The 20,787-nt window shown below is 44.9% G+C and overlaps 1 protein-coding gene across 1 annotated transcript in view; it reads right to left on the reverse strand.

Moving 5' to 3' along the window:
* SCNN1D (sodium channel epithelial 1 subunit delta) overlaps positions 1 to 20,787 on the reverse strand; it is a 59,944-nt gene that overhangs the window by 23,034 nt on the left and 16,123 nt on the right. Inside the window, exons 5-8 of the mRNA XM_069241086.1 lie at positions 13,186 to 13,289; positions 11,460 to 11,623; positions 4,042 to 4,140; positions 1,929 to 2,046 (exon numbers count right to left, since the gene is read on the reverse strand). Of these exons, the coding sequence (XP_069097187.1) occupies positions 1,929 to 2,046; positions 4,042 to 4,140; positions 11,460 to 11,623; positions 13,186 to 13,289 (485 nt within the window). The remainder of the gene's footprint in view (positions 1 to 1,928; positions 2,047 to 4,041; positions 4,141 to 11,459; positions 11,624 to 13,185; positions 13,290 to 20,787) is intronic.

Genomic DNA, 20,787 nt, shown 5'->3' on the forward strand with positions numbered 1-20,787 from the left:
CTGATATGAAGTTTTGGTAGTTTTCTACTCAACAGGACTAATACGATGGTGCATGGAGTTGACGGCAGAAGGTCACCATTTGCAGTGTAACCGGTGAATTTCTGACAGCTTATAGGTTTTGAAGGTCTGTATGGGCTGTCTTCGACCAGCTGCATGTCCAGATACCTTTGACAAAAATATCACCTGACATAAATACCTTGTCCTTAATGTTGTTTAGAAATATATAACCCCAATGGGTGTAGATTTTTTTAACGCCAATGAGGCAACGTTTTTGTAAGTGTTGTTTACAAGACAAAACATTTGTTGAATGTTATTTAGTCCATGATATTCTGCTCCATATTCTTCAGACAGTTTTTTGTAAGTGTTGTTTACAAGACAAAACATTTGTTGAATGTTATTTAGTCCATGATATTCTGCTCCATATTCTTCAGACAGTAGTGCTGTGGACATCTCCATGCTCCCATTCAAGTGTGTGGCATTTTGCAGCATTGAGGGGTTTGTCCTCTTATGTACAGTACATTGCCAATTTAAATGCTAACATGGTGTGCTACAGCCGTATCCAGCCCTCCCTCCTGGCATTCGTTACTGTGTGCAATGAGGCATATACCTTCCAGAATAGCTAATAGGATGTATGCATGTATCTATGGTATTTCTATAGCACAAACCTAGACAAAAGGCAGCAGATAGGTGTACACAGTAAATAGGAATGTGACGGGGGTCCCCTTTCATGCCTTTCCCTATTTTCAATTCGGAAGATCACTTGTACATGTTGGAAACACTTTGTAAAAAGCCCAATTGAGGCCACAGACCATGGGATTTTACGAAACGCAAAGTTTAGGACCACAAAAAAGAACTTTGTACATGAGAACCAAAGTGGCTCACAGAAAACGTCAGAATGGCACAAATGTTTGAATCAGCTGTAAAGTAGTAAGCTGCTGATTAAAACCCCTTATTTAATCGAAACACAACTATGACATATGCATAGCCCAGAAAACAGTTTTTTTTTCATTCCAGACTGTGGTGAATAACCAAGAACATTTCTGAAAGTAGTACTGAAGTACACATTGGCACGTATCATGATTGCACATAATATAACTGCTTGCAGTTGAAAACATTTTGAGTAACCAACATACCAAGAGTGGAAAACAAAATCACATGTCACAAAATTAGAATAAAGGATAATGAAGGGGTGGGGCAATTAGTAATGGAAGTCATAAATATGTTGTTTTTTAGAGGTCTGTTTGTAATGTTAAACAGTACAGATCTGAACAAAATCCATTAATAGCCTCCGTTGTGTAAGCTATAACACGCTTCAGGGTTTTGTAGGGCATGTAAAATGAAGGTTAGCAAATCCTGTTTATTCTTAAAAGAAATAAGGTGCCGCCCTCCCACGCAGGCTAGAGCCTACAAAATCAAAGCTCTCCATGTAGACGTACCTTTTCCAGCTAGATGGATGGTAACGTGGGTGGCACAAAAAGAAAATTAACTTTGGTTTAGAAGGGTGGTGCAGATGAGAATTATTCTCACATCCCGTGCTTTTCAAGGGCCCCTCACCTTAAAATGTATTTACAGATTTTGAAGCAAGAATGTCCTATTTATTAATGACGGGGCAGCTACCACGGCCAATACAACTATACAATGCCAGAAATAAGAAGGTGTGTGTTTTCTTTTCTCTGTAGGGAACTTTTTAACTTAGGCTGCGGAGCTCGTGTTATGTGAGTCCTCGCATTAAGTTTTGACTGGAGAATGGCGAAATCTCTTGAGAAGCATGTCTCCCTTTGGGTAGCGTTCCATTTGTGTATGGTTCATGGAATAATGCCACAGGCAAAGAAACTCAAAACATTCAGTGGAGATGTAGCTAAAACAACTTGGCAACCAGTGCTTTCCCCGCTTGAACACCCTGTGCGAGTTAATATTTCGTCACTCACCCCAGCCAGGATGCTTGTTGTAGTTGCAGTATTCAGCCGCAGGGGGCAGAGGGTAGAAATAGTATCCACAACCACAGAGCTGGATCATGTTGTACTGGAAGCAAGAGTGAACGCAGGCCTACGGAGAGAGAAGGTAGTCTGAGCTCATGGGTAATTCCCATTACTCAGTGGTCAGGAGACAAGCATGACCGAAGCTAGGTTTTAAAGTGGTTGTCGTTTATTTGAATAAATAACTCAAAATTGTATGTTTCTTTCCCTATCCGTAGCACACATATTCTAAGAACCTTGTATGCAACATAATTTACTCAGTGGCATATTGATAAATCTTAGCCCCCGATGACACACCAAGGAGAGGTACCCCTAATCGAGCATGGCTGCTCCCATCCCACTAATGTAAACATCCGAATGCAGGCAACCCTGGAGTACAGGTAAAAGGTAAAGGCCATCTGATGGCCAGTCTTCCACTTCAACCATCCGAAAACTTCATCAACAGTTCTTTCTAATCATAGTTTTTCAAACTCGTGAAGATGCCATTAAGCTTCTTCATCATGTTTAATTTTCACACTTTCTACCACAGATTCCTTTCACAACCTACCTATAAAGGTGGAATGGATGTGCAGCAAATATCTGGCTTGCCCTGACCACTGCCAGTGTGCAGAGAGGGCTTACTGGGTTGCCTTGCCTGACACCCCTCCCTGCCAAATCCATTAGGTGTGATTCAGGTGCCAACACCTAATGCTCATGCAAAAGACAGAGTTATGAAGAAGTATACAAACACATGCCAGACGAGTGAGAGGAAACATTTGCAGGGCGATGAAGACAAAAAAAGGTGGCGATATTGTTTCACCACTTGGATGGAACTAATGACTACTGCCCTCTGCGCTGATGGTGTCGACAAAATACAAAAAGATTAAGCGGGCTAGGGTACTTTGTCAAAACACCCACACATACTACAGCACTGCGTATAGATAAGATGGTAGTAGGAGTATGGGAAAAGGGCGGTGCCGAACTCTATCCCCTCTGTATCCACGAGGAAAGCATAAAACAACAGGTGAGACCATCAAAGTGCGGTTCCTGAATAGGAATATTAGCACACCTTATTATCGGATCCAAAATATTAAGGATTTAAAAATCGATGTGTAAAGATTTTCTATACCTCGGTCTAGATATGTACTCTGACAATACATATGTCTTAAAGGCACGCAAATGTGAAGTTAAGAAACTCCAGACTACAGCCTACAAACAGGGCACCCTATACCAGACTACTTCAGGCAGTGTCCATGTACTAGAATATGGAAGAAATATCACCCACCTCACACCATTAGGGCTAAATTATCTCTTCTGTAAGCAACAGAAGAGGGCCAGAAGGGATTACGGCCCGTTGTTTATCACACGTGGTGAGATTTTAGAGGGCAACTTTAAAGAATTGTTCGCTACAGCACACTTTAGCAGCACTACTGTATCGCCAACTAAATAGGGATGGGAAAGAGCGGGCAAAACCCTTATCAACCACTCTTACCTAAAGCCTTACAATTCATTAGGAGATGTGCTCCCTCTATCAACATTATGATATCTCAGCAGATCTGGGAGAGAGGGCATCCATGCATGGGACTGGATGTTTAGCAGCTTCACAGAGGCCGGTAGGAGATGGCTTTAGAAACACGTTATAATGGGTTGTGAGATGGTTGCTATGCTTTTAGGGGGACTTAGGACTTAGAGAGTGACTTGGTGGAAGGAGGTGCTGACAGGGGACTATTAACCCTGTTCACTATGACGACCCAAGCACCAGCATCGCTACAATTCAAGGTCATTCGTCATCACCCTCTACACTGGTCACCATAGTAACCCCACAACTTGCATATTGAGATCCCCAGCAGAAAGAAGGGTAACAGTTATCACACACTGTCCTCACTCTGACCTGCACCACCCCTTTATACCGCCAAAAAAGAGAGATCAGTTGTCATTAACGACTGTCAACCTCTGTCAAGAAGACTGTTTTCCGCTGTTCATTTCAGCATTACAGTGCGCCACTTATAAGAGGTGTAGGTGGTTTTTATGGCCAGCTCAGTCAAGCAGCACTCTTACACTTACACCATCCTTCGCAGTTATCTACCTGTAAAGTGTAGGCGTTGCTGTTGAGCAGTTTTATGTCCACGTCCGTCCCATCCTCTGTGCAGCGTCCGTAGGGTTCCCCCAACCAGTTCATGTCATCCTAGGACAAGAAAGGCCGCAGGTCAGGCAATACTTTCTCAGTAAAGACGTGAGGCTCCTATGGTCACCATGTGTTTATACATGCACTGATATACACGCATGTACACCTGGAAATGCACAACCAAATGTGCTGAGAAAGCAAGAATAAGAACAGCGAAATGCATGCTAACAGAAGACCAGTCGCTAGACTGTCCCTAAGGTTCGGTGGCCCAGACACGCAGGGTACAATGAGGCCCGGTAGGAAAGTACCATCTTGCCTGGCATGTTACCCCCATTTTTCACTGTATATATGTTGTTTTAGTTGTATGTGTCACTGGGACCCTGGTAACCCAGGGCCCCAGTGCTCATAAGTGTGCCTGAATGTGTTACCTGTGTAGTGACTAACTGTCTCACTGAGGCTCTGCTAATCAGAACCTCAGTGGTTATGCTCTCTCATTTCTTTCCAAATTGTCACTAACGGGCTAGTGACCATTTTTACCAATTTACATTGGCTTACTGGAACACCCTTATAATTCCCTAGTATATGGTACTGAGGTACCCAGGGTATTGGGGTTCCAGGAGATCCCTATGGGCTGCAGCATTTCTTTTGCCACCCATAGGGAGCTCTGACAATTCCTACACAGGCCTGCCACTGCAGCCTGAGTGAAATAACGTCCACGTTATTTCACAGCCATTTTACACTACACTTAAGTAACTTATAAGTCACCTATATGTCTAACCTTTACCTGGTAAAGGTTAGGTGCAAAGTTACTTAGTGTGAGGGCACCCTGGCACTAGCCAAGGCGCCCCCACATTGTTCAGAGCCAATTCCCTGAACTTTGTGAGTGCGGGGACACCATTACACGCGTGCACTACATATAGGTCACTACCTATATGTAGCTTCACAATGGTAACTCCGAATATGGCCATGTAACATGTCTATGATCATGGAATTGCCCCCTCTATGCCATCCTGGCATAGTTGGCACACTCCCATGATCCCAGTGGTCTGTAGCACAGACCCTGGTACTGCCAAACTGCCCTTCCTGGGGTTTCACTGCAGCTGCTGCTGCTGCCAACCCCTCAGACAGGCATCTGCCCTCCTGGGGTCCAGCCAGGCCTGGCCCAGGATGGCAGAACAAAGGACTTCCTCTGAGAGAGGGTGTTACACCCTCTCCCTTTGGAAAATGGTGTGAAGGCAGGGGAGGAGTAGCCTCCCCCAGCCTCTGGAAATGCTTTCTTGGGCACAGATGTGCCCAATTCTGCATAAGCCAGTCTACACCGGTTCAGGGGACCCCTTAGCCCTGCTCTGGCGCGAAACTGGACAAAGGAAAGGGGAGTGACCACTCCCCTGACCTGCACCTCCCCTGGGAGGTGTCCAGAGCTCCTCCAGTGTGCTCCAGACCTCTGCCATCTTGGAAACAGAGGTGCTGCTGGCACACTGGACTGCTCTGAGTGGCCAGTGCCACCAGGTGACGTCAGAGACTCCTTCTGATAGGCTCCTTCAGGTGTTAGTAGCCTATCCTCTCTCCTAGGTAGCCAAACCCTCTTTTCTGGCTATTTAGGGTCTCTGTCTCTGGGGAAACTTTAGATAACGAATGCAAGAGCTCATCCGAGTTCCTCTGCATCTCTCTCTTCACCTTCTGATAAGGAATCGACTGCTGACCGCGCTGGAAGCCTGCAAACCTGCAACATAGTAGCAAAGACGACTACTGCAACTCTGTAACGCTGATCCTGCCGCCTTCTCGACTGTTTTCCTGCTTGTGCATGCTGTGGGGGTAGTCTGCCTCCTCTCTGCACCAGAAGCTCCGAAGAAATCTCCCGTGGGTCGACGGAATCTTCCCCCTGCAACCGCAGGCACCAAAAAGCTGCATTACCGGTCCCTTGGGTCTCCTCTCAGCACGACGAGCGAGGTCCCTCGAATCCAGCGACTCTGTCCAAGTGACCCCCACAGTCCAGTGACTCTTCAGTCCAAGTTTGGTGGAGGTAAGTCCTTGCCTCACCTCGCTGGGCTGCATTGCTGGGAACCGCGACTTTTGCAGCTACTCCGGCCCCTGTGCACTTCCGGCGGAAATCCTTTGTGCACAGCCAAGCCTGGGTCCACGGCACTCTAACCTGCATTGCACGACTTTCTAAGTTGGTCTCCGGCGACGTGGGACTCCTTTGTGCGACTTCGGGTGAGCACCGTTTCACGCATCCTTGTAGTGCCTGTTTCTGGCACTTCTCCGGGAGCTACCTGCTGCTGAGAGGGCTCCTTGTCTTGCGCGACATCCCCTCTCTCTCCTGGTCCAATTTGCGACCTCCTGGTCCCTCCAGGGCCACAGCAGCGTCCAAAAACGCTAACCGCACAATTTGCAGCTAGCAAGGCTTGTTGGCGTTCTTTCGGTAGGAAAACACTTCTGCACGACTCTCCACGGCGAGAGGGATCCGTCCACCAAAGGGGAAGTCTCTAGCCCTTTTCGTTCCTGCAGAAACCTCAGCTTCTTCTGTCCAGTAGAAGCTTCTTTGCACCCGCAGCTGGCATTTCCTGGGCATCTGCCCATCTCCGACTTGCTTGTGACTTTTGGACTTGGTCCCCTTGTTCCACAGGTACCCTAGATTGGAAATCCACAGTTGTTGCATTGTTGGTTTGTGTCTTTCCTGCATTATTCCTCTAACACGACTTCTTTGTCCTTAGGGGAACTTTAGTGCACTTTGCACTCACTTTTCAGGGTCTTGGGGAGGGTTATTTTTCTAACTCTCACTATTTTCTAATAGTCCCAGCGACCCTCTACAAGGTCACATAGGTTTGGGGTCCATTCGTGGTTCGCATTCCACTTTTGGAGTATATGGTTTGTGTTGCCCCTATCCCTATGTTTCCCCATTGCATCCTATTGTAACTATACATTGTTTGCACTGTTTTCTAAGACTATACTGCATATTTTTGCTATTGTGTATATATATCTTGTGTATATTTCCTATCCTCTCACTGAGGGTACACTCTAAGATACTTTGGCATATTGTCATAAAAATAAAGTACCTTTATTTTTAGTATAACTGTGTATTGTGTTTTCTTATGATATTGTGCATATGACACTAAGGCCCATATTTATACTTTTTGACGCTAAACTGCGCTAACGCAGTTTAGCGTCAAAAAGTTTTGCGCCGTCTAACGCCATTCTGAAGCGCCATGCGGGCGCCGTATTTATGGAATGGCGTTAGACGGCGCAATCAGACCGGCGCTGCCTGGTTTGCGTGGGAAGAAACCACGTAGACCAGACAGCGCCGGCGTAGGGGGAAAATGGCGCATGGGCGTCTTAAAATGGGGCAAGTCAGGTTACGTCGAAAAAATCGTCTTAACCCGACTTGCGCCATTTTTTAACGACGCCCATCCCCCATCAACATGACTCCTATCATTGGAAAGATAGGAGTCATGCCCCCTTGCCCAATGGCCATGCCCAGGGGACTTCTGTCCCCTGGGCATGGTCATTGGGCATAGTGGCATGTAGGGGGGCACAAATAAGGCCCCCCTATGCCACCAAAATAAAATATAAAAAATAAAAAATAAAACTTACCTGAACTTACCTGAATGTCCCTGGGGTGGGTCCCTCCATCCTTGGGGGTCCTCCTGGGGTGGGCAAGGGTGGCAGGGGGGGTCCCTGGGGGCATGGGAGGGCACCTGTGGGCTCATTTTGAGCCCACAGGCCCCTTAACGCCTGCCCTGAGCAGGCGTTAAAAAGTGGCGCAAATGCGCCGTTTTTAGCCACGCCAACTCCCGGGCGTCTCTTTTGCCCGGGAGTATAAATACCACGTAAAGGCCTGGGAGTCATTTTTTAGACGGGAACGCCTCCCTTGCATATCATTAACGCAAGGAAGGGGTTCACGCTAAAAAATGACGCACATTCCGGGAACTTTGGCGCTATTCGCCTCTAACGCCATAGTATAAATATGGCGTTAGTTGGCGTTAGTTTTGCGTCGAAATTGCGTCAAAAAAAACGACGCAATTTCGGCGCAAACGGAGTATAAATATGGCCCTAAGTGGTACTGTAGTAGCTTCACACGTCTCCTAGTTCAGCCTAAGCTGCTCTGCTAAGCTACCATTATCTATCAGCCTAAGATGCTAGACACCCTATACACTAATAAGGGATAACAGGGCCTGGTGCAAGGTGCAAGTACCCCTTGGTACTCACTACAAGCCAGTCCAGCCTCCTACAGGCCCATACTCACATTCTCCGAGACACAGATGCGTACATGCACACACGACAGGCACAAACTCAACATGATGCTGGGTTATATGAATATACTTACAAACACTGATATGCTGCCTTCAATAGCTAGAAAAAAGAATATTAATTAACCACGGAGCCGCGACACATGAACATACACTGAAACCATGACGCAGAAACATACAACAGATGCATGCGTGCGTTTCCCAGAAACGTGCAAAGATGCTAAAATGTAAACAGGTGAAGCAATATCAGACACATATTCACGCCAGCGCATCAACTGTGGTCCATACAAAAATGCTTGACATGAACGCTCACTGATACAAACAGGACCTGCACTGATGCTCACACACAAAGGGGGTGTACCTGTGGAAGGTGGTGAGACCTATAAGCAGGAGTTTAGGATATAAAGGTCTATGGTTCTTTAGAAGTGCAAATAAAAGTGTCTGGACGGCCAGATCAAGTGAAATGAAAAGCAAAGAGTGGATGTTAAAAAGAATGATGTTTAGGGTCGACCTAGAGATATAGGGGCCCAATGTGACATGTAAGAGCCATAAGCACAACACTAGGTTTCAGTGGAATGTGTTTAAGGTCCAAAAGTAGGTGGTGTGACAGTGAAAAAGTTGCAGGACCCACTCCAGTTCAAGTGAAAAGTGACTAGTTCCCAAATGCAAGAACAAAGGGCCAGATATAAGAAAAGTGGTGCTGCACCCAGTGCAGCGCCACGTTTCTTGCACCCCTTAGCGCCCTCCCCCCCCCCCAACATTACCATGTGTACGCCGTATCTGAGATACGGCGCACCATGGCAGTACTTAGGGAACTAGAGTTAGAATCTTTTATGCTAGTTCGGAGATTTGCAGGATTAGCTTAAAAAATGTTGACGCTAAGGCCCATATTTATACTTTTTGACGCTAAACTGCGCTAACGCAGTTTAGCGTCAAAAAGTTTTGCGCCGTCTAACGCCATTCTGAAGCGCCATGCGGGCGCCGTATTTATGGAATGGCGTTAGACGGCGCAATCAGACCGGCGCTGCCTGGTTTGCGTGGGAAAAAACCACGTAGACCTGACAGCGCCGGCGTAGGGGGAAAATGGCGCATGGGCGTCTTAAAATGGGGCAAGTCAGGTTACGTCGAAAAAATCGTCTTAACCCGACTTGCGCCATTTATTTTCGACGCCCATCCCCCATCAACATGACTCCTATCATTGTAAAGATAGGAGTCATGCCCCCTTGCCCAATGGCCATGCCCAGGGGACTTCTGTCCCCTGGGCATGGTCATTGGGCATAGTGGCATGTAGGGGGGCACAAATAAGGCCCCCCGATGCCACCAAAAAAATATATAAAAAAAAAAAAAATTATACTTACCTGAACTTACCTGAATGTCCCTGGGGTGGGTCCCTCCATCCTTGGGTGTCCTCCTGGGGTGGGCAAGGGTGGCAGGGGGGGTCCCTGGGGGCATGGGAGGGCACCTGTGGGCTCATTTTGAGCCCACAGGCCCCTTAACGCCTGCTCTGAGCAGGCGTTAAAAAGTGGCGCAAATGCGCCGTTTTTAGCCACGCCAACTCCCGGGCGTCTCTTTTGCCCGGGAGTATAAATACCACGTAAACTCCTGGGAGTCATTTTTTAGACGGGAACGCCTCCCTTGCATATCATTAACGCAAGGAAGGGGTTCACGCTAAAAAATGACGCACATTCCGGGAAGTTTGGCGCTATTCGCCTCTAACGCCATAGTATAAATATGGCGTTAGTTGGCGTTAGTTTTGCGTCGAAATTGCGTCAAAAAAAACGACGCAATTTTGGCGCAAACGGAGTATAAATATGGCCCTCAATCTTCAATATCCATTGAGGCCCTCTGTGAACAATGGTGTGCCTTCTTTTAAAGCCTGCTCTGAGCAGGTGTTAAAAATGTGGAAAAAAATGACACAAAGAAATCTCCTAGATTTCTTTGTGCCATTTTTTCGCCCCCCCCCCCAATGGGGGCACTCCCCCTTTGCATACATTATGCCTTGGGCAGGTATAATGTAGCGCAAACAGTCACAAGGTGGCGCAATGCATGCACTCCGCCACTTTGTAAATTTGGCACCGTGATTTTGGGCTCGTTGGGCCAAATTAGCGTAAAAAAAATGACACTAATGTGGTGCAAGGAGGCGCTAGGGGCTCTTAATTCTGCCCCAGACGGTTTTGAAGATTTCTGGATACAGGCATCAAAGAAGGCAAAAGAAGGCAGCATAGAAACACAAAAAGTTACGTGGGAGCCCAATGTAATGTAATGTGCAAAGGGTGCAATACCGGATGAAGGAGCTTAATGTTGGAAATTCTGTTGACACTATTGAGTCTATGGAATGTTTTAGGCCATTTGGGAAAGTGTCGGCGTCAAACCAATAATTACCAATGGCTGATATTAATTCAAACATTCCACCCACAACTTTTGTGGTCACTTCAATGTGATGCTATACATATGATGGGTATGCCCAGAAGTGAGTCATGCACTCACTGTGCCACTGGAATCAAGCTGATCCTAACTAAAAATACCCAACTAGGGCAAAACCAGGCTTGCAGTGCTTGTTTTTCGGTTCGGAGAGAACATAGTAGGGCAATGTGGGCTGTTTTTTTTCAATTAGAGCAAGACCAGTTCTGATTAGCATATGCCAGGGTCTAATCTGAGTTGGCCTGGTGGGCAAAAACGATTACCTGGGATGTAGCTCTGAGTAGTTAGCAGTGACTAAGGCAAAATCAAGCATTCCTCTAATCACTGCTTTGAATATTTCAAGGTGCAGTCCACTCAAGAGCACCAAGGTCCAGTGAGACGACCTACGAAGGATAGGGAGAAAGTTTGAGTAATCAAATGATGGCGAATGTAGCAGGCGGTAGGATTGAGTGTTTAGCGTGTTATGTTTATGACAGAATGTTTCAGGAGGGATGAGGAACGCAATAAAATTTGTCAAGAGTTCCACCATGTTTTCAGTGGCTAAAACAGAGATGACTGTGACCCAAGTAAGGTGTTAGGAAAACAATGGAATTTATTAGGTTGAAAAAGGTGTTGGGCCAAAAGAAGAAGTAGGTGGCTCAATAAAAGTTACCTACTAAGTGCAAAGTGCTGAAGTGGCATGGTAACTGGTTGTCCATAGAATCAGCTCACCTTCTGGATGCTAATAGATGTCTCTGTGCCCGGCATGATATTGAAGCCACCATGTTCCACAATTACTGGCTGGTTGTGCTTGTGGATTATGACTCTCAGGCCCCCCGTGGAGGACAGCAGTGGGAGGGGTGGCTTTTGCTCTGCTCGCACAATCAGAGAGAGGCCTGAAAGTAACATATCAGTTATAATAAGCATCCTATGTATGAGGATTAGGGAATTAAATCTAAAATCATGGATAACAAAACCATCATCAATTTACAAAATAGGGCTACCGTCCAATATTATAGTAAACAGGATATTAATTCAAACATCAGTTTTGGGAGCATCATCTGACATTTCAGCAAAAGTGGCACCATCTCAGATAGCAAGAATAATAGCATTGTCTGAAATATTTGGAATTTGGTACCATCTACATATCAAGAATAAAGGCATCATCTGACCTACCTGGAATGCGTCACTTCGGGAATAACCATCCATTATGTCAGACACATGGTGGAGGGAATATCTTACATTTCAGTAATGGGGCGTATCCTACATACCAGGTATATGGGTATCGACAGACATAGCACTACTAGAGACATCATCCATCATATCAGCAATGAGACCACCATCTAATATATCAGGTGTATCTTTCCATATAGCAACACTAGAGGCACCATTTAAAATATCTAGATTAGAGCACGTCCTAGATATCAGGACTAGGGGCATCACTCAATATGTCAAAAATACGGGCACAACAGCATCTTTCCTATATTTAGAAAGTGACCTAAACATACTAAACAGGGCCAAAAGAATATGTGTGAAAAACAGGATGGTAAGAGTTATAATCCAAATTCACAGTTGGGGTTGTGACATTGGACCTAGCGCAGGTTTTCTCGTGAGCCTCTATCAGAAGGCAAAAAATCCAAACGTAAGGCTTCCACAAGACTTACACATATGACACACACTTCTGTTCCAGTACTAGGACTCACAAACATGGCAGACAAAATATTTCATCCTTGACTTGCAGCACCGTCTGGAACTTCAGGGCTGAAGCCAACCAGGCAGTATTATCAGCGGTGGCTGCTGCAAATCTCAAGGGGGAGGGATGATGACGGGGATGGGGGAAATAAATAATAAGTTTTAAAAAATGTACCTTTCCTCTGCCACCGCCTCAGCCCTCTGTTTTCCTGGTGTCCCAGCAGTCCTTCGAACACCAGCACAGGATCCTCAGGCAATTCTGGTGCTGCTCTCATGCTATGCCTAGCATGAGAACAGCATCAGGATTGGTCTGAGCGACTTGGTCTGCCGCTCAGACAGTGCACTGGGGTCTGTGCAGTTTCTCTGCCAGGTTGGAGAAACCTAAGCGTGCATATCTGTTTGGCCGGCCTAAGATGGCCGCTCAAACTGACATGCACATTTAGTGCACTCCACTCCTCCTCCCCCCTTCCACCTCCCACGGCACAGCCCTGCCCCTCTCTGCACATGCTGGCCTAGCCAGCAGCTGTAAAATAAAACAATAATCAAATATTGTTTTATTTTACCGCTGCTGGCTCTTAGCAAGTGGGACGACGCTCCTCTGCCGTTGCAGAGGAGCCGTCTCCTTGGATTGGGACCTAGGAACTGTTCTGACAATGTGCATCAATCCTTAACAACAGTGCTCACAGCTGTTGTTCCAGCACTGACTTTAAAATGGTTCTTTCAGTGTACCCAACAATTTTAAGCCTTCTTAGCCCAAGAGCCTTACCATATTTAATTCCAAATTTTGATGCTTTCCAGAAGTCCTCATTCTGATTGTTGTTGAAGGTGTAACATCTCCCATGGATGGCATGGTGAAAAATCGCATATTCTCTGGAAGGAAAAAAGAGACTGAAATTTGGTTTCCCAGATTTGAGTGGTAATCCTGGTGGTGTCAGTAGAATGATGGGACAGAGAGACCACATTAACCAATCTGTAGTAAATACTAACGCAATAAAGTTCAAAATGGATGGAGGTGGTTCATTATGCTGTCATATTTGGGTAACTAAACAAAAACAATGGGGGCATGCCAATGATACCTTTAGGGATTCCTAATGCAACAGGTGCAGGGGCTGAATGTGAGACCATTCTGGCTATCTGTACCATGCTTCATAATGTTGGATAGAGAGCTCTTTATTGTCTAAGTTCTTAGTGTAGTCAAACTCTGAGAACTGAGGAGACTTTATTCAAGGACGTCCTGACTTAAGGCACAATGTCCGTCCTGGAAACGCTTAACAGACAGACCTACAGATGTGTGCAAGCTGGCTATGATTTGTGTATGTTCGATTAAGTTGATCATTATGAGAATGGAGTAAATACATTTTGAGTTTGAGTGGGAAGGTAAAGTTTTGATGACTGAATGAAAGCTGTCTATTATTAAAACATATATAGTGAATTTAATATACATTACATATATGTGTATATGTGTGTGTGTATTTATATTTATACATATATGTAAATATATATACACACTCAAATATTTGTGTGTGTGTGTATGTATAGAGACCAGGAACTAAAGGTACCATTTCGTGTTTTCAAGTGTCTCACCTCTAAAAATAAAAACAACAGTGTTGTTTTTGCTTTGTCACCTCTAAAAATAAACAGAACAATCAGAGGACTACTGACATATTTGAGGGCCCCCTAAACTTAAACAGGCATTTGCAATGCAATTTGTCTCACATTTGCTTGAGTTAAGGCTATTGGCATTGTAAATTCATAACTGGATTTTTCTTGCCACATAAATTGGTCAACCCTGCCTCTTAATTTCGTCTTTTCCTGCCATATAACTCCAGTGGCCCTGCATATAACTAAAGCACTTCCATTCACCTTCTTCCTCTTCCTGCAGCAAACAATGAAAATGTTGCAATTTAGCATTCTAATATAAATCTGCCATGATAATTCCATTAGAATACCACTGTCACCAATACATCATCAGAGTTGCTGGCTGGCTAACACAATTCCCCCCAAAAAGACAGAAGAAAGCCACAGAGGAGAAATAAACTAGAAGGGTCACCCAAATATATCAAGAGTGTTCAAACAATCATAGTGTAATAAGGATGTTAAATTGGCCTGGATTATGCTCATAACTGTAGTAAGGAGAGGTTATTAAAACATATACAATTATCATTTAAACCTTTAACAGAAATACACTTTTGGCATTAGACTGTAATGCTCAAAACAGCCGCTAGAGGGTACCTTAACAAAAATATAATTTGTAAGAAACAGGATCATGTGACCATATTGTTATCCCCTAGAGAGCAAAACCCCATGAAAAACAGAAGAAAATAATGCAATGTATCCACATACTTAGCCCTAGGGGGAATTCTTAGGGCTAGCAGGCCTACTGCAATGATATTACAAATTAGACCTTTAAAACAAAACTTCTCCTACCTGTAAAACAAAAGTTCCAGCCATTAGAAAACTTAAAAGCCACTGAATGGTGGGGGTGAGGTGCGGGGTGGTTATTGTTTTGGAGTTCCCATTAACATAGTGTGGGGACCCAGAGATGATGTAGACAGAAAGAGCACATTGTGGTTAATGTTTTGAAGGTGGTCCCATTGTCTTAGGACCACCAAAGGCTAAGTGTGAGCAAAATATTTTGTAAAAGTAATGCCCTACAAAGCATTATGGGGCATGTTTCAATGCGACAAATATTGTAACATGTTGATATGATTGTAATGCTTAGAAAAGCCCATAGAGTACACCACAATGAAAATAGAATTTGTGAGAAACATGGTCATGTAACTATATAGTTAGCCCCTAGAGAGCATAACCACACAAAAAGAAAAATGGCAATAATACAAAAAGAAAATGGCAATAAATCATGCAGAATAGTCATATATGGAGCCCCTAGAGGGCATAGTGCATTACATTTTTTCAGTGGTAGTAGACCTAAAGCAATGATATTACAAACAAAGCCCTTAAAGCACAAGCTATTCCGAGCTAGAAAACAAAAACTACAGCCATGTGAATGCTAAAAAAGATACCGAATGGTGGGAGGTGTTATTATTTTGGGCTCTCCACTAACCTAGTCAGAAAGAGCCCGTTGCGCTGAACGTTTTGGTGGTGGTCCCATTGTCCTAGGACCACCACAGGCAGAGTTATGAGCAAAACAGTTTGTGAAAAAGAATGCTTGCAAAGCATTATGGGTCGAGCTGTCCTGAGTGTGCAGGGAGAGAGCCGCTTTCACTTTGAGGATTTCTGTTTTATGTAAAGCATTTCAAGTGTTTTAAGGAGAGAGCCACAACAACTGACTCTGATTAGGTAACTGTGAACAATATGACCAATGCTTCAATACTGCAGACCAAGTTCACAATGTTGTGCCTGTTTGTGCTATGAGCCCCCATGCAGCATGAAAGGGAGAGACAAAAAAAATAGTTCACCCACGCTAAAGTATATGGACAATTGTGAAATAATCCATATAACAGGGGCAGTTTGCAAGACGTGACAAAAACAGTCATTACCAATGAAATTTTTTTGAGAGGCAGGAACGACTGAAAGTGATGGACGTGACATGGGTGTGGTTAAAAGCCCACATTACTTATAACAGGACAAAGGTTTGACTGTATAAAATGACCGTCTAGGCATTAGTTAGAACTTCTAGGGGTCACTCAAAGTAGTGAATGTACGAACAGAGGCGCAGCTGTAGCACTGTCTAGAGGACTAAGAATGGTGAATTACCACTGGGGACAGAGACCCAGCTGCAGCACTACCGAGAGGGCTTGGAATGGAGGAGTTACCGATGGGACCAGAGAAGCAGCTAGCAGCATTGTGTAGAGGAGTTAGAATGAGGAATTACAGACTGGACCAGAGAAGCAGCTAGAAGCACTTCCTAGAAGCCTTAGAATGAGGGAGTACCACAGGTACCAGAGAAGCAGCTGCAGCATTGTCTTTCAGGACTAAGAATGTGGAATTACCACTGGGACCAGAGAGGCAGCTAGGAGCACTGTCTAGAGGACTTAGAATGAGGAATTACCACTAGGACCAGAGATGAAGCTAGCAGCACTTCCTAGAGGACTTAGAATGAGGAATTACCGACGGGTCCAGAAAAGCAGCTAGCAGCACTATCTAGAGGACTTTGAATGAGGAGAGGACTTAGATTGAGCAATTACCACTGGAACCGGAGAAGCAGCTAGCAGCACTTCCTAGAGGACTTAGAATGAGGAATTACCAATAGGACCAGAGAAGCAGCTTGCAGAATTGTCTAGAGGACTTAGAATGAGGAAGTACCGACGTGAACACAGAGGCAGCTAGCAGCAAGGTCTAGGAATTAGAATGAGGAATTACCACCGGGCCCAGAGAAGCAGCTAGCAGCACTGCCTAGAGGACTAAGAATGAGGAATTACCACTGGGACCAGAGAAGCAGCTGCAGCACTGTCTAGAGGACTTGTAATGAGGAATTACTGATGGGTCCAGAAAAGCAGCTGCCAGCACTTCCTAGAGGACTAAGAATGAGGAATTACCACTGGCATCAGGAAAAACACCTGCAGCACTGTGTAGAGGATGTAGAATGACGAATTACCACTTGGTCCAGAGAAGCAGTTGCAGCGTTGTCTTCAAGACTAAGCATTAGGAATTACAATTGGGAAAAGAGAAGCAGCTGCAGCTTTGTCTACAGGACTAATAATGAGGAATTAACACTGGTACTCGAGAAACGGCTAGCAGCACTGTCCAGAGGCCTTAGAATGAGGAATTACCACTGTGACCAGAGAAGCAGCTAGCAGCACTGTCTACAGGAGTAAAAATGAGGAATTGCCACTGGGACCAGCGAAGCAGCTAGCAGCACTTCCTAGAAGGCTAAGAATGAGGAATTACCACCGGGACCAGAGAAGCAGCTGTAGCATTGTCTACAGGACTAAGAATGAGGAATTCCCACTAGGTCCAGAGAAGAAGATAGCAGCACTGTCTAGAGGACTTAGAATGACATATTCCTACCGGAACCAAGACAAAGAAGCAACTGCAACATTGTCTACATGAGTAAGAATGAGGAATTGTCACTGGGGCCAGAGAAGCGGCTAGCAGCACTGTCTAGACAACGTAGAATGAGGAATTACCGCTGAGACCAGAGAAGCAGCTAGTAGCACTGTCTACAGGACTGAAAATGAGGAGTTACCACTGGGGCTAGAGAAACAGCTAGCAGCACTGTCTACAGGACTTAGAATGAGTAATTACCAGTGGGACCAGAGAAGCAGCTGCAGCATTGTCTACAGAACTAAGAATGAGGAATTACCACTGGGAACAGAGGAGCAGCTGCAGCACTGTCTAGAGCACTAAAAATGAGGAGTTACCACTGGGACTAGAGAAGCAGCTAGCAGCACTGTTTACAGGACTTAGAATGACGATTTACCTCTGGGACCAGAGAAGCAGCTGCAGCACTGCCTAGAGGACTTAGAATGAGGAATCACTGATGGGGCCAGAGAAGCAGCTGCAGCACTGTCTTTTGGCCTTAGAATGAGTAATTACCACTGGGACCAGAGAAGCAGCTAGCAGCACTGCCTAGAGGACTTAGGATGAGAAATTACCGCTGAGACCAGAGAAGCAGCTAGTCACACTGCATAGAGGACTTAGAATGAGGAATTACTAATGGGACCAGAGAAGCAGCTGCAGCACTGTCTAGAGGACTTAGAATGAGGGATTACTGGTGGGACCAGAGGAGCAGCTAGCAGCACTTCCTAAAGGACTTAGAATGAGGAATTACTACTGGGACAAAAGAAGCAGCTAGCAGCACTGCCTAGAGGACTCAGAGTGAGGAATTACTGACGGCTCCAGAAAAGCAGCTAGCAGCACTTCCTAGAGGTCTAAGAATGATGAATTACCACTGGGATCAGGAAAAACACCTGCAACACTGTGTAGAGGACTTAGAATGAGGAATTACCACTTGGTTCAGAGAAGCAGCTGCAGCGTTGTCTACAGAACTACGAATGGGGAATTACCATTGGGATTAGAGAAGCAGGTAGCAGCATTGTCTACAGGACTAAAAATGAAGAGTTACCACTGGTACTAGAGAAGGAGCTAGCAGCACTATCTACATGACTTAGAATGAGTAATTACCACTGGGACCAGAGAAACAGCTGCAGCATTGTCTACAGAACTAAGAATGAGGAATTACCACTCGGGCCAGAGAAGCAGCTGCAGCACTGTCTAGAGGACTACAAATGAGGAGTTACCACTGGGACTAGAGAAGAAGCTAGCAGCACTGTCTACAGGATGTAGGATGAGGAATTACCACTGGGACCAGAGAAGCAACTGCAGCATTGTCTACAGAACTAAGAATGAGGAATTACTATTGGGACCAGAGAAGCAGCTAGCAGCACTGTCTAGATGACTTAGAATGAGGAATTGCCACTGGGACCAGAGAAGCAGCTAGTAGAATTGTCTACAGGCATAAGAATGAGGAATTACCACTGCGACCAGAGAAGCAGCTAGCAGCACTTCCTAGAGGACTAAGAGTGAGGAATTACAAAAGGACCAGAGAATCAGCCGAAGCACTATTTAGAGGACTTCAGAATGAGGAAGACTGAAAGTGGATGAGTGTGTTTGTGCTGGAGGGTGCAAAGCATGAACACAGAGCTAATTATTCCTAAAACAGCAGTGGATAGAAAAATGGGTTGGAAAACATCAATTAAGTATACCCCAGCAGAGGCACAAGAACAAACGCAACCTGAAACCTTCTATGCCTTTTTAAACACTGTGTTTTCACTGGTGTGAACACATTGCTATGGACAACCAAAATAACTTTAACACTGCAATGCCTAGACGGTAGTAGGGGTCATCACACGCTGTAACAGGAGGAGGCGTGAACGTAGTGTGATGGCCGACAAAAATGTTCTTAGTAAAATCGCTTGGGAGAAAACTAAGCACACAATGGAGGGACATTTAGAAAAATGCACCAATAAAAAGGAAGCATTCACGACAAGCACTACAAAGAAGGAATGGCAATATTGGGTGTGGTTAAAGCCCATAGACTGAATGCAGCATGTCTTGCAGACAGCACATGCGTGCTGCCTAGGCTAGACCTAAAAACCACTGACATAGCTAAGTGAACAATGACAGCGTCAAGGGTTTCGTGTTTACACGAAGCATTTGACATTCCTTGTAGTTTGCCATGTCAGTAAAAGCTGCCATATCATGTTACCATTAAAGAATACAGTTGCACTTCAAAAAAGAAACAACACGATTATGTGGATGATTTTAATCACGTTAACATAAAGGGAATAACTGTAATTCTTTGGAAATTACATTAAACCTGTGAATTGTGGATTTGAGAACATTGGCCGTTTAGTGACATTGGACAGACAGTGCACCAGGGTAAAAAGATAGGTGCTTGCATTTTCAGTTCAGCACGATTGATGTTTCTGTGGGTGCAAGGCAACTATTAGGTTAGCAGTTTCAAAAAAAGTTACCCTGTGACCTCACGCAAGGAAGCAAAAGGCCCCCATCACATTGGTTGGTAATAACAAAAAAAGCTATAATTGGGGTACAGACGGTTTGTCACACCACTGAGCCCCAGTATCGATGCTTTATATTGATGCTGTATATTGATAGCTAAGCCTCTTCAGGTGAGAGGGGCCCTCGAGAAGTACTTAATTTTTTATTTAAAGCACAGCGCATTTCCCCATGTTTTCTTTGATACTGGCAGTGTCTCACTTGTTACAAATAGTCTTTCAGATGTGATTAAAAGTGGCATTAGCACTTACTCGGAGTCAAATACTAAGGTCATATGAAGGTCACCCATAGGAAGCCGAGCCTATCCTAATATATACAAAGCTACAACCTGGAAATCTCTGCAGATGGACTGTTAACATTAATTATTGGCTAAGTGCCATAAGAGGATAACAATAAATGTAGGTGGTGCCAGTGGGTGTGGGAACTCTTTATATCAGCCCTGGCATATGACCTATTTATCCTATCAAAGCTCTGAAACCCAGCATTTCCCGTGAGAGGAAGCTTAGAATGCTTCACCTCTTTCTCTCTGCCTCTATGTTAGCCTACACTGAGAGCAATGCATAAGTAGGGAAAGTGATTACCATTTCTGTATAGCTACATGAAGCACATGTTACAGACAGTGGCATGTTTACAAACATCTCGGCTGCCTGTTTATTGCTTGTTGTATATGTTCATGGGTGTCTCCCCCCAAAAAAAACGTGCTTTGCCTGCGCAATACACCTACATAGGTTGACCCCAAATGTCCACTCTTTGACTATAGAAAGCTCTTCATTTGACTTTCAATAGTTCCGCTGACCTGCGTTTTTCTAATTTTAATGTTGAATGCCTCTATGGACCCCAAATACTACTCATTTGACTCCTGGAGATTCATTTTATGACCTATACT

The sequence above is a fragment of the Pleurodeles waltl genome, chromosome 6 (assembly GCF_031143425.1).
Source record: "Pleurodeles waltl isolate 20211129_DDA chromosome 6, aPleWal1.hap1.20221129, whole genome shotgun sequence".
Lineage (NCBI taxonomy): Eukaryota > Metazoa > Chordata > Amphibia > Caudata > Salamandridae > Pleurodeles > Pleurodeles waltl.